Source organism: Dermochelys coriacea, chromosome 25 (genome assembly GCF_009764565.3).
Source record: "Dermochelys coriacea isolate rDerCor1 chromosome 25, rDerCor1.pri.v4, whole genome shotgun sequence".
NCBI lineage: Eukaryota > Metazoa > Chordata > Testudines > Dermochelyidae > Dermochelys > Dermochelys coriacea.
This window is the reverse complement of record NC_050092.1, coordinates 4188460-4207742: the sequence shown is the minus strand read 5'-3', so window position 1 is coordinate 4207742 and position 19283 is coordinate 4188460. Positions and strand designations below refer to the sequence as shown.

General features: G+C 48.4%; 1 protein-coding gene across 1 annotated transcript; it reads left to right on the top strand.

Annotated features, from left to right (window-relative positions):
- Positions 1-68: 68 nt before the first annotated feature.
- Positions 69-19046, top strand: MEX3D (mex-3 RNA binding family member D). Its single transcript, XM_038383962.2, has 2 exons — positions 69-875; positions 16777-19046. Exons 1-2 carry the CDS (start codon positions 305-307, stop codon positions 18045-18047), a joined length of 1842 nt encoding a protein of 613 aa, XP_038239890.1. The 5' UTR covers positions 69-304; the 3' UTR covers positions 18048-19046.
- The last annotated feature ends 237 nt before the right edge of the window (positions 19047-19283 follow it).

The following is a 19283-nucleotide window of genomic DNA, read 5'->3' as shown; positions in this document are numbered from 1 at the left end:
CCGGGCCGGCCCGCCGCGCATGCGCCGGTCTCGCCCCTGACCCATTGTTGGGCTGGGGCTGACGTCCGGGGCCGCGGGGAGGCGGGGGGCGCTGCTCGCGGCAGCCCCTTGGAGCCCTGCTGCTGCTGCTGCCGCCGCTGGATGCAGGCGGCCGGCCGGCGAGCAGACAAAGGCGGCGGCCAGGGAGAAGCGGGGGCGGGACTCCGAGCGCAGGCGGCGCTGTCCGCCCCGGGAGAAGGGGAGCCGCCGGCCGCCGTTCCCGGCTGCCCGTGCCCGTGCCCGTGCCCCGCCTCGGCTCGCCAGCATGCCCAGCTCCGTCTACCAGCCGGACGGCGGGGAGGCAGCCGGCTGCCCCCCTCCCTGCCTGGGGCTGCTGAGCGCCCCTCCGCCGCCCCCCGCCGCGGGGGCTGGGCAGCCGGCGCACGAAGACCAGCCGCGGCTGGAGCCCGAGCCGGAGAGAGGCGGGCGGCAGCCCCTGCCCGACCAGGAAGAAGCGGCGGCAGCGCTGAGGTTTGCCCTGGACCAGCTCTCCATCTTGGGGTTGGAGGAGGCGGCGGCAGAAGAAAGGGTGATTGAAGAAGGAGGAGTGGAGGAGGAGGTGCTGGAGATTGGGGATGGAGGGCTGGATGAAATGGACCGGGGAGTTGGGATGCTGGGGGGGCTGCCGATGTTGGATCCAGATGTGAGCCCCCCCACCTCCAGCACCACTTCCCCTCCAGATGTGTTCAGCAACTTTCACCCCCACCTGGGCCACCACCACTCCATCTTGGCTGAGCAGATGAGCATCATTGGAAGCAGAAAGAAGAGCGTGAACATGACTGAGTGTGTCCCTGTCCCCAGCTCTGAACACGTAGCGGAGATTGTGGGGAGACAAGGTAAACTTCAGCGGCCTTTTTTCCTTTTGTTTTACCCAGTGTCTGTGTGTCTCTTCTCTTGCACCCCCTCAATTCCTCCACTCTATTATAGGCAGCTTTTCAGTTTTGATACCTTCAGGTAACACTCTTATCTAAAATGGAGAAAGGAGGAGATGCAAGTCTATGGGTCTGTATAATAAGCCAAAATACCTCTATATATGTCCCTTAAAATATTCCCTCTCTATGTACTGAAAGACTTCAGTGGATCGTATATATGTAATTAGTGTCTGAATAACTTGTCTTGGGAACCTGAAGACACTGGTAGATTTGGACAGAAATGGAGACTCCTGTAGCTTAAATACTCCTGGGCCACTGCTCTGTACCACTATCTAGTTAGAAAGGTGTTTGCCTGTCTTTTGGGGGAGACACGGCATGCACCGAAATGTGTGTTCTATGTTTTTGGGGTTTTTTTTCCCCTAGACACCTATGCCTGGGTAGTAACCAAAAATCCAGCAATCAGAAAGTATGAGATGCACTGGCCCATCCCAGTTTTTATTTGGGTCAGTTTTAGTCTTTGTTTCTTTGTGCTGGAGTGTGGAGTGGACACTTTTTTTTAGAAATAAAACCCCTTCAATCTCTTTTTGTAGAGACACTTTTAATTCTATTTTATGAACAAGCCATGTCTCTGTGTGTGCCATTTTTAAAATGACTCCACATTTGTAAATATTTTGCTAGAGTTTGCTGTTGTCCAAACTATATAGGTCTGCTACACACTGTGTATATTACATAGATACACACCCAGAAAGTTCTAATGTTTACTGGACTTCTCAAGTCTGTGGAAATAGATTGTAAAGTATAAATGACTATGAAGTAGATGAAAATACTTCCATTTATTTAATTGATTTCGCCCCCTCCCACACTCACTCTTAAGGTAATATTTACTATCAGCCTTAATTGATCTCAGTTGGAGTCTTAATTCATCTACTAATTTAAAATATGTTAAACACTTGAAATATGAAGTAGCTGTGGAGGGGCATAGGGATCCTTGACTGCAAAAAAAATCTGTCACAAAAGGACACAAGGGCACGCCTCAATGCTTGTGATACTTAGCCAGGTGGGTGCCGGGTGGGTTTTGTTTCTTTAAAATAAAAATATATTTTAGTCTTTAAAGTTACTTCTTAAAGAAAAACCCAAAATAAATAAAATGGGCATTTTTAGTATCAAAAATCATTGCTGAGATCTAAGTCTTGCCTGTTTGCAAACTGACCTCCAGTGTATTTGGTCTGAGGTGCAGCCTTTCCTCCCTCATCTTTCTGCCTTGACCTCAGACTATTGCTTCTCTTTGTAGGTGTGTGGCTCCTGGTGATCATTTCATTTTAATGGATGGGATTTGTGGAGTCCTTGTGCATTTTTCATGGGTGGAAGTGGGGTAGTGTGGCAGCCCCATTGTTCTCTTTGTTAGCTAGAGCCATGCTGTGATTAGCATGATGACATCATACTCTCTGCTTCCCATTGGCCTGCTCCCAGAGCTCCAACCCACTTCCAGGCATACAGAATCCCAATTTATACCAACTGCTCATGCTCAGCCTCAACTTTCTGTGGTTCCCTTTCTATTATTGGAGGCTGTGCTGAGAGCTTGGGAAGCAGCAAAAGGTGGGCGTGATCGCTGTAAGGTTGGTACCTGGTTAACTGACTCCTGAGTCAGAGTACAGCAGGATCTCACTGCTTCTTGGCCAAGGCCACAAGAAGTATCAACTTAATCTCTGATCCAGCCTCTCTTGGGGGATAGCTTTCAGGGTAGCAGCCGTGTTAGTCTGTATTCGCAAAAAGAAAAGGAGTACTTGTGGCAGTCTCTAAGGTGCCACAAGTACTCCTTTTCTTCTTGGGGGATAGATTCAGTTGTCTAGTAAGTCTTTTATATATCTCAACTGTTAGGATCCAAAACCAGAGTCCAGTGCCCATCAGTAACTCAGATTTACTGTCTGCTTGGGTGACTGAACTATAGAAAAGCCCCAATCCTCTGTCTCATCAACTCTTATTAAGTTAAACGTGTATCTCTCCTTATGTTACCTTAGAGACTAACAAATTTATTAGAGCATAAGCTTTCGTGAGCTACAGCTCACTTCATCGGATGCATTAGAGCTTATGCTCAAAGAAATTTGTTAGTCTCTAAGGTGCCACAAGTACTCCTTTTCTTTTTGCGAATACAGACTAACACGGCTGCTACTCTGAAACCTCTCCTTATGTTGCGTGCTTCTAGTCCTCCAGGAAATACTTGGTGCAGAGGGAAGCCTGGATGCTTGTCAAACTCGGGAACTGGTGTAGTTTATGCAAATACGCTGCAAGGGCATTAATAATCAATGTGATTTAGGAGTGGCATGCTGTGATGGAGAGTGCGCCCTGGAATAGAGCATGCAAAGGCTGAAATGGGATGGAAACTTGGTTCATAACACTAACAGAATGTAGTTGCTTTCACTATCCCCACCCCTCAGGATAAATATTTAAATACCTTTTAATTTTATATTTTTCCGGGTTTTCCTCTTTCCGTCTCCCCTGTCTCCCGGTTCTTCCGGGCAATTTGAGCCTGATTCATTTCTGCTCTGTGATCCCTTTGTGTCACCTCTCTTGGCATAAAGAGGTAGTAGAGCTGGCAGATTCAGCTCTTGAAGGATTCCCCCTGCACAAAGGAATTCCTAGGGTGCCATCAGGTTGGTGCTGCCCTGGCTGTGTCTCACCCCATGGAGGGGTGTAGGGACATTTCCAGGGGAGAGGGGATGTAGCTATTCTCAACCACCAGAAAAGCCCTTGAGACAACTGATGCAAATTAGGATTGTTTTGAGGCTGCTCCAACCTGCATCAGAGGTCAAACTGGATCTGACCCAGCCCCAGAATAGGGAAGGCACAAAGGTGACTTCACTTCCTCTTGGTCCTGCATCAAGCTCAGCTTGAGTGTGGAAATGAAATCAAGCCCTTCCCATTCACAGGTTGTCTGCTTGAAATTGTTGGCTCTTTGCAGGTCTGTCTTGTACCTTTCCCCAGACATGGGATCTAACTTTCCACTGTGCTCTCAACACTTTTGGGGAAGTACAAGTAGTGCTCTTGTGGTTTTGAGGCCCTCTGCGCAAGTATCTCTGAGCCTTTTTTAGCCCCAGCAGCGGGATGAGAGCTATGGTTTTAAATGACTGGGGCTTCTGTGCATAACTGCAGTGTCCTAAGAATCTTTTATGTCTGCCATGAAACTGGTGTGAAATACAAGCTCCAGAATGAATTGGGTACCAAGATCCCTTGATCACTATGGACACATGAATGTTAATCCTTACAGTATACTTCTATGTTAAAGTCAAGTCTACTTAAGTAGGCTGTCCCAGCAGATGACCTTTCACCCCAGTAAAGTAGTATTACCAATTAAGAGAAAGTAGCAGAGATCTATTGCCAGTGTTCTTTAGTACAGGCATTCTCAACCTTTTTCTTTCTGAGGCCCCCCAACATGCTATAAAAACTCCACAGCCCACCTGTGCCACAACAACTGTTTTTCTGCATATAAAAGCCAGGGCCAGTGTTAGGGGGTAGCAAGCAGTGCAATTCACCGGGTCCCATGCCACAGGGGGCCCCGCGAAGCTAGGTTTCTCAGGCTTTGGCTTCAGCCCTGGCTTGGGGCCCTGGGCTTCAGCTGCATGCACTGCGGCTTCAGCTTTCTGCCCTGGGACCCAGCAAGTCTCATGCTGGCCCTGCTTGGCAGCCTCCCCAGAGAGCCTGAGACCCCTGGTTGAGAACCACTGCTTTAGTTCCTAGTCTGGGCTAAATTACTATAGGTAATGGGGAATTATTTTGCCCATAGTCGCACAGTAAGCCAGTGGCAGAAATGGAAATAGAATTGCTGTCTCCTAACTCCCCAGTCTGGTGAGCTGACCCCCAGGAAACATGGCCTTAGTGCTGTTTATGCATCCTCATCTTACAGGTGAGGAAACTAAGACCAAGAAGTTAACTAACTTTTCCAGGGCCTGAAAGATTGTTTCTGAGCCAGGATAAGAATGTAAGGGTTACTGTCTCCTAGATCTGTGCTTGGACCACTAAACCACACCTCTATGGCTATAATATATTCCTCCTGTGTTACAATTTTGTGTTGTAAAGGTACAACCATCTTGGCTCCTAAATCAGTTGTAATAAGGAAAATGAGCATGAGGTTTAATGTGGGAAACACTTTGTTCCCAGGGATGTTTACAAGGATGAATTCACCATTGGCCCTTGCAGGTGTAGAATGCAATGGAAGGGTAATGGGTGAAATCAGTTTGACCTAAGCAACCATTGGACATTTTTATCCACATCACACCCTCACTGTGCAGTCCAGAAAGATTCAGGGAAAAGTCCTGGACTTGGAGTGTTGCAGATCAGGATTGAGATGCATCAGCAGAGCAGGGGTTGGTGGGAGATCCCAGGGACTGAATAGCGGTGGGGGAAGGGGCTGCACATCTGGATTGAGGTGCATCAGCAGAGCTTTTCACACAAGCTTTTTGGAGCAAGGACCATGCCTTCCTGTATGTATGAAGACCACCTAGCCCTTTGTGGGAGTAACTGGAACGCAGATACCAGCCCTTGGCTGTACTGTGTTTAGTTGCCTGGCTTCCGTAAGCACCAAACTGAAGTATTACAATAGACTGAATGTGAAAGATTTCAAGAGCCCCGTTCTGGTGGGCAGCTATTTCCCCATCAGAGTGAGTATCTAGCTACTTGTGTCAATTCTGACCCATGAAATACATTGTTCACTGTGACTCCCCACCTTTCTTCCAAGTCTATTAACCTTATTATTCCCTGGGAGTTTTGGAAACCCACCGAGGCTGGCCTGGGCTGTGTAAAGCATCACATCTGCTCTGTCACCACAACTGGCTCTCATCAGCTAATCTTAAAAAAAACACTGAGGTGTTCAGCAAAATGAGACCAAACCAAAGAGAGAGCCCCTGTCCCGGGGGCTAGTTGAGATGTGCTGGCCAGGGTGTTGCTAGAAGTTCCCAAGGGGCTGTCCTAGCCGCTAGTGCTGTAAATGTTGGTAAGCCCTGCCCATTCTCAGACTTGCCTTGGTGCTGCTTGGGATGGCAGCATTGCAGGCTGGTCTGTGGTTGGCTCTCGGGGTGTGCTGGAGGGTAACTGCTGTATGCCAGTCCCTGCCCGTTGGATGCTAAAGTGGAGTCAGCTGGCTTCGTACAGAGTCTTGTGGGACAGGAGCCACTGATGTGTGCTGAAGTGAAAGGAGGGGTAAGATAGCGGAGACAGGCGTGGCCAGACCAAAGGCAGGAACAGAGAGACCCAGCTTTAAATGAATTCACCAGCAGTATCACAGACCAGGCAGAAAAGACCAGACCGGACCTATTTCCCCTCCCTGCAGTCCAGCTAATTTCCTGGTCATGTGCTCTGTCCTTGGGGAGGCTGGGTCGGGAGCAGCCAGTAGCATGGGGGTGATGTGCTTATTTTGTCCCACAGCCCAGCTCTGGCTTGCATTTGGGATGGGATGGGGTGGCGTGTGCTGCCGGTGAAGACAGAGCTCAGGCAGCCTGAATCCAAACAGTTCTTGCCTGTGTGACAGCACATGTCCTGGATAGTGGGGGTGATAAGCCGTGCAGTGTGAATAAATCAATTACTTTCCTCAAGTCCAAGCCTGAGCCAAGAGCAGTAAACCCAGTGTGTGAATGCGGACTCTACGCTTACTGTGCAAAGAGGACTCTGATTTGGAGCAGTCCTGCAGCTGTGGCCCTGCTGTGCTAGCGAGGAATGTCGGGGAGGTAATATTTTCTACCCCGGTGGCACTTTGAAGTGAGAGACTCTTAATCCCCTTCTGGTTTCTCACCAACATCACCGCTGGTCAGCTCAGAGAGGCGACGGGCTCCAGCTGCTGCTGCCCCACCTCTGGCATTGGTGAAGTACTCCCCACGGAGAAGGAGCCCCAAGCACGTCATGTGTCCTGCATCTCGCGGTGCTTTGCATAGCCCTGGTGACCTGGCCAGATTCCAGCTTGGGTAACTGCATTCTGCCTCTGCCGTGTTTCCGCTGTTCCTCACTTCCTGTCTTAAATGGATGGTAACTTCTTACCAGCACACTGCAACGCTGCGCCATTTCCACCCAGAGGTGGGTGCAGTTCATAAGTGGCTTCTGCGATTCTTGTGTGTGGTTCTGTACATTAGCATCTCCTTCTAAAGTGCGTGATCCTTCAGGACTGTACACAGATTTTATACTGATGCAACTGTGTCAGTTCGGAGTGTGGTTTATGTTGCCAGTATAATTAAACTGGTAATGCCCTGTGTGGCTGCAGTTTCCCATACAGGAATAAGCTGTACTGGTATAGCTTTGATACCATTAGGACTGCAGCCACAGTAAGGGGCTGTACCACTTTAACTGCACCGATCTAGTTTAAGCACTACAGAAGATACTCACTAGTGGCCACATACTCATGCCCTTTTGCTGTGTTGCTCCGAAGCAGCTGTTGTTGTTACAGGGAGTTTCGTCTGACCAAAGGCAGCCTGCTTTTTCTGATACATAAAATAGCTCCAGTACTTGCTAACAATCTATAATTGCAACAATGCAATGTATGTTTGCTACAGTATTGAATTAGTGTACATACTGTGCATTTTTAACATGTGCTGTGTTCTGCATTTGTAGCCTACTAACATCTTGTAGCAATAAAGTGGTATTCATTGCGTTAACATTATACAAGTATCGAGTTTTATTTTTATGTTTTGAGAACAATCAATCAACCATGATAACAAACACAGCCTCTTTGCTTTTACTTGGAAGCATTTTTTATTCTCGCACTTAACTGTAATACTTTGTATGCACTAAAAAGAAAAGGAGTACTTGTGGCACCTTAGAGACTAACAAATTTATTTGAGCATAAGCTTTCGTGAGCTACAGCATCCGATGAAGTGAGCTGTAGCTCATAAAAGCTTATGCTCAAATGAATTTGTTAGTCTCTAAGGTGCCACAAGTCCTCCTTTTCTTTTTGCGAATACAGATTAACATGGCTGCTACTCTGAAACCTGTTTGTATGCACTGTAAGTCACCCTGGATATGGGCATCTGCTAAGCAAATAAATAATACTGTAATAACGTCAAAATGCATTCTGTTTATACAGTATCCATTTGTAAATTAATTATGAATGGATAAACTCATTTCAGATGAAAGAACTCTATTAATTTGTTTGCTGCTTTTCCGTCACAATTTTGATTTGAAGATGGAATTCAATGTCTCAAAGAGACCTGTAGACCCTGTCACGTAGTCCCCCTAGCTGCGAAAAGTGCCAAAGTTTGTTCAAAACCTTCTACCCCCAACCAACTCTAAGCTGTTGAACTTCATCAAAATCATCCTCACTCTCTTGATTATCCTCTTGATTATGATGCATTTCATCAACACAAGCTCGTTTCTCTGGCCTTGCTGCAGCTCAGTAATTCCTCCTCGGGCAGTTCTCCGACCGTGAGCAGATCCTCAGCCACAGCAGCTACTAAGTCCTCTTTTTCCATGTTGACTGGAAGTGGGACATCGTTCAGAGGGTCGACAAACTCTTCAACATCCTCATCTCGCATACCTTCCTCTGGCACAACAAATCTGCCTTTCCTGAAACAGTTGTAAATTGTTGTCGGCTTTACATCTTGTCATGCCTCAGCAACAGGATGAGCCAACGAGTTGAAGAAGGAAACTTGAAGGACCAACAAATACTGCTCCATTACCACTGTAACCAGGATCTGGATTATCCCGATTCGGTCTGCTGTTTGTGGCCTTGGTTTCCAGGGTGTGCACCGGGTGCATGACGAGAACATAGCACCATCGACCCTGCGTGTTCTAGGGGTATCACCCTCATCTCCCATGGCAGAGGGTCTTGGGTTCAATCCTGGGTATGCCTGGTTGTCGGACTCCTTTAATAGGGAGGAAGGATGGTCCTGTAGTCAAGGCACTGGTCTGGGACCCAGGAGACCTGGCTTCAATTCCCTGCTTTTCCACAGACTGTGTGTGACTTGAGCAAGTCATTTTGTCCCTCCCCACCTCAGCATTGGATCTGTAAAAGGGGGTGATGGTGGTAACCTTGGACTGTGCTACACAGATGATCATCATGGTCCCTTTTGGCCTTAAAATGAATCTGTGGGTGCTCGCACGTCAGCAGACCAGGCCCCAACCCCGTAACCCCTACGGCACTAATGAGTAGCCTTTCCCCAGCTCGTATTGAATTGCCCTGGGGATTAGATGCCTCCTGCATGCAGCAATGGTGTCATCCAGTGGCCACTAGAATTATTCAGAGAAGGGAATTTCCTGGTATTTCTTAAGGCATTAACTAGAGATCGATCTGGGTGGTGCTTGACTTGTGAAGCGGCTGTGTCCCTTTGGGATTTACCCTGGTGGTGATGGAAGCTCAGGTACATTGTACCTGTTCAAAGAGGTGGGTTTTCCTACTGATCTCAGCATGAAATCTCTCATGGTGAGACCTTCTGCCTTAGCCAGAGGAGCAGAGTTTGGTTTTATTTTGAAGCAGTTGTATGAACTCTCCCCCTCAGTTTTGCACCCAAAGGAAGCCCGGCAACAGCATCTGTTTCGATAGCCTCACAGTACAAGCACCTTATTGGTGCAATGTGTGTGCTGGAGGCTAGCGTAATAAGAGGTGAAGAATGGCCCTGTTCCTGGGCCAGAATAATAGGCAGCCCTTTGATGCCAGGCCACAAAGCATTATTGGGAGCATGGCCAGCACATGTGCAAATACAGCAGCCCTCTTGCACCAGTGGCTGCCATTTTGGGCACTTTGGACCTAACTGAACCTTTCAGAAGCCCCTGGTTATTTTAATGCTCCCAAGAAACATGAGATGTTTTTAAGGGAAATGCTTCAAATCCCAGATGTGAGAATCATGCACTGGACTCCGAGCCCCACTGCACATCCACCAGGCTCACTTCCTTTACAGTACCAGCTTTAACCCTGCATTGATTGTGAGCCTGATTCTTCCCTGCTGTTCCTTACACCTGTGCAAAGTGAATGTAAAGCACTGCCAGATCCCAATGGCAGTATTTTACACACACTTTGCACAGGTGTAAGCGACTGCACGAGATGCCCAGTGGTGAAGAACCAGCACTATATCTCATAGGAGACGAATGCCCAGTCAGTGTGTTATATATAAAATGCACACTGTTAAAATAATATTGCCGGCCTTACTGACAGGTGCACTATCCCGTTCAAAGCAGGCAGCATAAAGGATGAAAAGCAAATAATAGAATCATAGAAGATGAGGGTTGGAGGAGACCTCAGCAGGTCATCTAGTCCAGTCCCCTGCTCAAAGCAGGACCAACACCAGCTAAATCAAATGTTGCTGATCAAAGACCTCGGGCCTGATTTGAAACCCTCATTGCTTCAGTTGGCTTTGGCAGGAGCTGGGGGTGTTCACCATCTCTGCACACCAGGTTGTTAGGTGCCTCACAGATGAGAACAGAGCAGCGGGTGACTACCACCTGCCTTCCCTTGTGCCGTTCAGCTGATAGCTCCTGCCAGGAGACCCCAGAATCCTGATCTCTGCTGAATGAAGGAAGTGATTCAATTGTTTTGGTCCAGATTTACCCTGGTGTAGCTTCAGTGGCGTAACAGCCGGGTTGCATCTCCCCTTTAACATTTTGGATCAGCTCTGTACGAAAGGGTGCAGTGAGACCATTAATGGTTTTGGATTTGAAAAGTTCTTACTGAAATTCCTGGCCCAAAGCTCTGTGCGCCCTTTGAACTCTGTGCTCTCCTCTTTCTAGGGGATTAAGTCCCAGAACCTTCCTCTTTTTTGCTACTGCATTTCATTTCCTGGCAATCTGTTTGAATTGCATCCTTTCCCTGATGGAGGCAGAGAGAGGGAAATGCGTGGAGAGAACCCTGGCAAGATCATTAGCATAATGAGACTTGAAGGCGGATAGGAAACTTCCTTAAATGTAACAGTGTGGCCAGCAACATGTCAGCCTAGAAGTGCAGATGCATTTTTATCAATGAGATGGATGCATTGAGGCAGAGCTACTGGACAGATGCACCAGCCATCTTGACATGGTAGGCTCATTTCCATGTTAATACATAGCTGTCTCACAACAGTGCTGAGGACTGACTCCTAGGAGCAAAGCAAACGGTGTGTGTATGTAGTTCTTCCCTGTGGTCGTCGAGAAAGGCAGAAGGCTCCTCGTTTCATTGCAGGCTTTGTGCCAGGCTCCTCCACTTCTCTCCTTGAGCGGTTTACTGTACGCTGTGAGATTCCAATGAGCACGTTACTCGAGAATGCCGGAGACGTGAGTCTTCCTCCAAACCCAGGAGTAACAAAAGCCTGAGGATACTCAGCCCTGAGTTAGCACTCTGCCAGGCGCACCTCTTGAAGGCAGCATGATCAAGTGGTCCCAAAATGGGACAGGGAGTCGGGCAACCTGGGTTCTCTTCCTAACTGCCACTTATTTGCTGTGTGACTTTGGGCAAAGTCTCAACCTGTCTGCTCCTTTCTTTCGCCGTCAATAAACGGAGGAGAGTTTGTTGGTGGTAACTGTTTTGAGATTTTCCAGTTAAAGAAGCTGCTTGTAGGCCTGATGATGGTTCACCTTCATGGCCAGAATGTTACCCTCATCTCACAGAGGCGGGAACTGGGATCCAGAGCAGGAAATGGCCACACTGACCGACCCATAAATATACTCACCCAGCAGGCTACTAAATGAGTCATGTCCTTGCAGCCCCTAGCCACAGATATACCCACCCATCCCTAAATTAATCCCCAAAAAAAACCCCACCAACAAGAGAGACAAATACTTTTCAATTGACATTCATCTTCCTGTGTGCTCTGACCGCGGCATGGCGCTTCATGATTCTTATGGTGCCTCCCGAAGGCTGGCAGACAGAGTCCAGTGGGCTGCGAGAGGGGATGAACTCAGGTGTGTCCTCCAGTCTGAGCCCAGAAACGCAGCCCTGCGGCCATTCTGGCCGATTACACCTGGCGTGCCGTGTGTGAGAGAGAGAGCCCCTCGAAATGACGCTAACAGGGCCCCCGTACAATTAAACTTCACTCCTTTTATCAGGGAGTATCATCAGCCAGTCGGCTCCCCTGACTGAGCAGCTTCCGTAAGTAAAATCCAGCCGCATCTGTTGGTTAGGTTTTCTTTCTCCTCACTCCCTTCTGCTCCCCCTCCCCCGCAAAAAAAATTCACATCTGGGTGGGTGGGGAAAACCCCGACATGCCAAGCATCAGCCCCCTGCTGTGTGCAGCAGCTGACATACCAAGCCCTCCGAATCGCGCCGGAGGGGGATGTGAGGAGGAAAGAGCCTGGCATAGCCATAACTCGCAGGCAGTCAGCTGCATCTAATCCTGAACTTGTGCTGAAACCAGCGTTAACTCTGCTGTAATGTGGGGATCTGCTATAGGTCATGCTAAGCAGACTTAGCCACAGGCCAGGGCTGGAACGTACCTTAGGCATGCAAGTGACTTTTGGGCTTGTGCCCCCAAATCTGCATGGTGCCAACCCAAGAACTAAACTCTATGCAGTGAGCAGGTTTGCTTCTCTGCTTTATTTGCTGTCTTTTATAGCACCTCCAATGACAGATCTGCAGTGGAGCCAACACCCCTTTTTGTCTGCTCCACTCCAAGACTTGGGGAGATCCTGGGGTGGTGACTCTGGGCAGTGCCAGAACTTGGACACAGACAGACTCTGTGGTCTCTAGCAGACTCAATACAGAATCCCCTTTTTACCTTCTGTGCAGCAAAATTCAGTCGTTCTCTGAACACAAGTCACTGGGTGCTTTAATACAGTCAAGATCTTAGGCCACAATCCTTTCAAAGGCTCCATCTGCCTGTAGAATTACCGCCACATGGAATCCCATTGCCATCTCTGGGTCTCCATGTGGGAGTAACTATAGTTTAGCTCTTCTCCTAATGGAGGAGGCCCAGAAGAGTGGCATACATCTCTTTCCTTACTCACCCCGGCAAGCTTAGGAAATATCCACACTGCGGCTAGTACCACAGAGTCTTGACTGAGGCCTTGTCTACACTGAAAAATTAGCCCCAATGGAAACTCGCTCGATTTAGTTCTCCTGATGCAAACCCCTATCATAGGCACATTGCACCAACACTAAGTAGGGGTTGCTCTCTCTGCTGAGCACCATTGTTGTAACACCAGCATAAGCCTCTTTGTGCCAGCTCAGCCCTGCATATGTCAGAAAGGTTGCATCAATGTAACTGCAACAGTGTGGTCACACCAGTCTGAATATCCTTCATGCAGACGGGCCTAGAATGAAGCTTTATACAAAGTTGTGCCAAAGGAGCGTAGTGATACCACACTCATCACCGTAGTATCTGAACACCTTCCAGTTGTGCATTAAGCAACATGACCGTACACGTCACATGTTGTTTCTCTCCCCAGGAGGAGAAGCATGTGCAGGATTGTGTCTTGTTCTGGTAGAATTTATTTATTTATTTATTTTTTAAATATACATGTTGCTCTCTATTGATGTTAGAGAAGCCAGGTCAAAGAAATGCACCCGGCACTGGGAGTGGAAGGTTTGTGACGGTCCTTCGTTCCTGGGGAAGTTCATTTCACAATCTCGGACCAGCCCCCGAGAAAGTTTTGTTCCCCCACACAGATGAGCTGATGTTAGAGAGTCCACTGGACCAGAAAAATGCAGTTAGCTACAACGAGCAAAGCTGTTAACCACAGTTGTCATCCTGGTGCTTTGTCATGATGTAGGCTTTGGGAAAGCATAGCAGCCACCCAGTATGGCCTTCTTGATTGGCCATTGATGGGCTTCTCAGTCTAGGTTCTGTGCATGATCTCCACAGCCGTGGAGTCTTCTCGGGGCTTTTTAAAACTACTTCCCCGCTCCTTTCTCATCCTCCATAGACAACGTCTGGTCCCCAAGCTCCTTTCCAAGCTCACATCAGCTTGTTGGGTCCCGGGCTTTAGTGACATCTTGATGCTCCTGTTTCAAATGTAACTCATTTCTCTTGTTGGCTTCTTCAGAGTTGAATGTATTTAACCACTGTGAGAGAGCTCCTGTTTGATAGGGCCGAGCCCTGGTCATTCACACGAATGACTAGGAGACCCCTTTGTGAATGACTGGCTGAATTTTGCAAGTGATGAATGAATGTGATCAAAAAGCAAGGATTTGGCATCTAAAAATGCAATCTGTGCTCTCATTTTGATAATTTTCAGTTTTAATTTTCTGTGACAATTAATGTCCTTGTCAGTGTGCAATGGTATACTTCCTAAAAGCAGCCACGACCTGACTACAGCCTCTTTGTGGGGATGTGGTGAGAGGAGACCAATTTCATATGCAGATTACTATGGTTCTACAAAACCTAAACCTTGGGCCTGGCCCAGTGGTTAGGGCTCTAGCCTGGGCCGTGGGAGAGCTAAGTTCATGTCCCTGCTCCTCCACAGACTGTCTGTATGATCTTGGGCACGTCAATGTTTCTCTGTGTCTGTTTCCCACCTGTACAATGGGTATAATAGCACTGCCCTGCTGCACATGGGTACTTTGAGGACAAATACCTTGAAGATTGTGAGAAGCCCTGTCACTACAGTGATGTGGGGGACATAGGCCTTAGATAGGTTGATAACGTACCTGACAAGGGTCCTTCTAATGTATCTCATGGTCTTATCAGTATTTACTGGTGACTCTCTTGGACTGTCCTTTTTGTTCTGTTTGTACAGTGCCTGGCATGATGGGCTTCTGGTCCATGACTGGGGCTGCTAGGTGCTGCTGCAGTACTGTTGATTAATCATGTTTTGGGTTAAACCAAAGCTTGGGAAGGCACAGAGGATGTGGGCTACTCTGCCTTGGTGATTGGGAATGAAGGGCAGGAAACAAGCCTGGTCTCTAGATTTACAATAAAAAAAAGAAAAGGAGGACTTGTGGCACCTTAGAGACTAACAAATTTATTTGAGCATAAGCTTTCGTGAGCTACAGCTCACTTCATCGAAAGCTTATGCTCAAATAAATTTGTTAGTCTCCAAGGTGCCACAAGTACTCCTTTTCTTTTTGCGAATACAGACTAACACGGCTGCTACTCTGAAACCTCTAGATTTAGAATGTGTCACTTGTGTGAATTTTGTTACAAAAAGTTATTAGAGTGCAGGTGGAGCGAACACAAATAGGGCATAATGGGACTGTAGCTACCGGAAATGTATCCCCAGAGCGGGTTCTGATCGGCGTTAAGGAGTTATTCCAGTAGCCTCTGGAGGCCCCAGCTGAGATCAAGGCCCCATTGTGCTAGGCACTCTACATACATGCAGTGAGACATGCTCATGGTATAAATAGACAAGACAGACAACAGGTGAGAGGGGAAACAGAGGCACTGAACGGGGAAGTGACTTATCCAAGGTCGCTTAGCAGGTTGGTGGCAGAGTTGGGAGTAACACCCAGGTCTTCCGAGTCCTAGGCTGATGCCCCATCCACTAGACCAGCGGCTCTCAGCCTTTCCAGAGGACTGTATCCCTTTCAGGAGGCTGATTTGTCTTGTGAACCCCCAAGTTTCACCGCACTTAAACACGACTTGCTTACAAAATCGGATCTAAACATACAAAAGTGCCAAACACACTGTTACTGAAGAATTGTTTCCTTTCTCCTTTTTACCATATAATTATAAAATAAATCAATTGGAATATAAATGTTGTACTTACATTTCAGTGTGTAGTATAGAGAGCGGTATAAATAAGTCATTGTCTGTATAGTTTTATTTTGTACTGACTTCACTAGTGCTTTTTATGTTGCCTGTTGTAAAACTAGGCAAATCTCTAGATGAGTTGATGTACCGCCTGGAAGATCTCTGTGAACCCCCACGGGTACATGTACCCCTGATTGAGGACCACTGGTCTAGACCACTCTGCCTGGCCCAGAGACCTTCGAGCCAGAGCTGCATATATAGGCCCTTAGCTCAGCCCCTAACTAACAGACCCCCTCCTCTGGGACTCCCAGTGGACACATTCCCTGTCTTCAATTTTGAATTCTTCCTCCAGGCAGAAACAAATGAATTTTTTAGACCAAAAGCAAAGGAAGAAGGGAAGAAATTCTGTGTGTGTGTGTGTGTGTGTGCGCGCGCGCGGACAGGGGGTCTCGGTGGGGCCATGATGAGAGGCTAACAGTAATACACATGCTAATAAGGCGAACTGAAGAAATAAAAGATGGACATGGCAGATGGGAGGGCGTGAGAGGGGGTTCCCCTTCTGTTCAGCCTGCTTGGTCTCTGTTTAGAGACACACACACACCCTCATCCCCATCCTGTGGGGACACATTCTCCGGCTCCACATAAAGGAAGCACTGGGATGTAAAAAAAAAAAAACAAAAAACCCCAGAAGGGTCATTTCTCTGCACCTTCTCGAACCTGCCACTGAGATAAAAGTAACTCCTATGCCTGCTTCCTCGTTCACTTCCTTCCAATCCATCTCCAAGGGGGAAGGCCACCACCTAGGGCTACTGTAACTATTCACTGGGCGAGTGTGTCTGTCTCTGTCCCCTTGACCTTGCCCCCACTTCTCGCTCAGGGTGCACACATACTCCCCTTTTTCCTGTGGGTTCACCTGTTGCCTCACTCCTTGATAAGAAGCTCTCTGGGGCGGGGACCATCTGTGTCATGTTTGCATGATGGGGCCCTGATCCTTGGTTGGGATCTTGAGGTCCTGCCCCAGTGGACATGATGACGAGGGGTCAGCAAGCCTGTGTGTTTCACGCTAGCGCATACCATTCACCAGAACTCAGGAGTAACTGCCTGGCTGTGAAGCGTGAGGCCTCTCCTCTCGGAAGTTTTCCCTGTTGTAGGTGTGAATTCAGTGGAAACAATTGCATTGCCTCAGATCTGCTGGCTTCCTGGCCCTCCTTATAACATGAGCAGCAGGGTGCGCTTGGTTCCTGGCTTGAACCTGGGACTTAACGTGTCACTTTTTTGTCTCCTTTGCATTCCAGGCTGTAAGATCAAAGCCCTGCGTGCTAAAACCAACACCTACATCAAGACGCCAGTCAGAGGGGAGGAGCCCATCTTCATCGTGACCGGGAGGAAAGAGGATGTGGAAATGGCCAAGAGGGAGATCCTCTCAGCTGCTGAACACTTCTCCATGATCCGAGCAACTCGCAACAAGGTCAACGGCCTAACGGGAACCGTGCAGGGTCCCCCCAACCTGCCAGGGCAGACCACCATCCAGGTGAGAGTCCCCTACCGTGTGGTGGGCCTGGTGGTGGGGCCCAAGGGGGCCACCATCAAGAGGATCCAGCAGCAGACGCACACGTACATTGTCACGCCAAGCCGAGACAAAGAACCTGTCTTTGAGGTGACGGGGATGCCCGAGAACGTGGACCGGGCCCGGGAGGAGATTGAAGCCCACATCACCATGAGGACAGGCTCCTTCATCGACGTCAATGCAGACAACGACTTCCACTCCAACGGCACTGACGTCTGCCTTGACCTGCTGGGCAGCACAGCCAGCCTGTGGGCCAAAGCCCCCAACCCTGCCCGCAGGCCCTCAGCTGGCCTTCGCAATGACAGCCTGAGCTCCCTGGGCAGCAACTCCACCGAGTCCTACTACAGTAGCCGGGTGGCCAACGCCAGCCCCACCAGCCCGTACAGCACCAGCAGCGGCTTCAACTTCAGTGAGCCCCAGGCACCACCGCTCAGCTCCGAAGACTCTGACTTCGGCTTCGATTTCCTGGCCCTGGACCTCACCACGCCCACCACCATCTGGTCTCCCTTTGAGCGCTCCAATCCCCTGCAGGCCTTCAGCAGCTGCTCCTCCATCAACGGCTCACAGAGACGTAATAGCAGCATCAGCGGGACAGCCACGCCCCGGCACTCCCCGACCCTCCCAGAGAGCAGCGTTGCCCTGGACCACCCCCTAGCCCGCCGCATCCAGAGCGACCCGGTCAGTACCTTGTCCTGGCTGCCCACCCAGGGCTCGCTCTCCTCCTTCTCCAACAGCACAGGCTACTCCTCCTCCTCTTCCCTGCCGGGCAGCATCTCCGGCACCTCAGGCTCCCCCACAGATTCCAGCAGCTCTGACGGGCACCGGAAGAGCTCCCGGGAGTGCATGGTGTGTTTTGAAAGCGAGGTCATTGCTGCCCTGGTGCCCTGCGGCCACAACCTCTTCTGCATGGAGTGCGCCATCCGCATCTGCAGCAAAGCCGAGCCGGAGTGCCCTGCCTGCCACACCCCAGCCACTCAAGCCATCCACATCTTCTCCTAGCTGTCCATCCGGAGTCCGGTCGGATGGGCTGCCACCCCCCACCCCTACCCCTCTCCCTACAACACAGCTTTGTAAGAACTTTTAACTGTTTAAATCAACCTTTTTATTTAAGGGATCGGATTGGGACTGCGGGTCGGGAGGGTGAAAGACGATGTTTCTTGCTGGGTAGAAAGCTGGAGAGGAAGATCACCGGGGGGAGGGGGGAAGAAGGGATGAGAAAAATGACAGGAAAGAGGGGTGTGAAATAGCAGAATGGAGAAAAAAAAATCAAATGTTTACAGAATAGCTTTAACTCTGAACCCAGGTGTGGAAGCTGGGGAGGAGAACAAGCAGCTGTTCTTCAACAGTTCTTTCCAAATAACAGTATTCAGTTTGCAAAGTGAAAATAAACAGAAAGAAAAGGTCCGGTTGCACTTTTTATTTTAGGACACACAAGGGTTGTCTTTATTTTTTTAAAAGCATTTTATTATTATTATTATTATTATAATTTTTGGGGTTTTTGTATGTAGTTATTTTTTGGACAGTGCTTGATGGTTCTCTAAATATATCTATTTTTTTTTTTGCTAAGTTTTATCTTCTATTTTGCCAATGTGAAAGCTGCCCACAGTGCATTGAAAAGGACAGGTGTCTTGGCTGGGACGGGCGGGGGGACTGGGGGAGAGAAGAGCTGTAGAACAGTTGGGGGCACAGTTAAGCACGTCATGGCGCCAAAAAATGATTTTGCTCGCCTTTTTATTTTGTTTTGTTTAGTTTTTTTATTTTTTTATTTTTTACCTCTTATGTATATGTAGGGAATTTATAGGAAAATATGTACTTTATTGAATAAATTTTAAGAACTAAAATATATTTTATTTTAAAAGAAAATAACGGACCTTTAACCTTACATGGCTAAAATACTGACTATATATTTGCTGCGCTGACTTGACGGTTATGAAAATTGTATCAAGAGTTTTATTTTTTGACTTCTTAATAAAGACTTTTTTACTATATATGAATGTACACTGTCTCTCCGGTGTGCTGCTCTCCAAAGGTCACAGTATTAACTATTGCATCACACCGACTCTACAGAGAAACACCGGCATGGTGCAACCGAATAGTGACCACTCTTACTGCCTGCCTGCACGTGGAGTTTGTTCAAAGCTCTGTTTCAAGCTCTGGCTTTCTAAAACCATTCAGACAGTATGTGCGTGTTGACTCTTTTCTTTACCCAATCCCAATTTTGACAAAACTACACGC

What these genes read in the sequence shown, in the direction of transcription:
- MEX3D (XM_038383962.2), top strand. Translation starts at nt 305, where the DNA reads ATGCCCAGCTCCGTCTACCAGCCGGACGGCGGGGAGGCAGCCGGCTGC. An exon ending in GGAGATTGTGGGGAGACAAG is followed by an intron (nt 876 to 16,776) that starts GTAAACTTCAGC and finishes TTTGCATTCCAG; the next exon opens with GCTGTAAGATCAAAGCCCTG.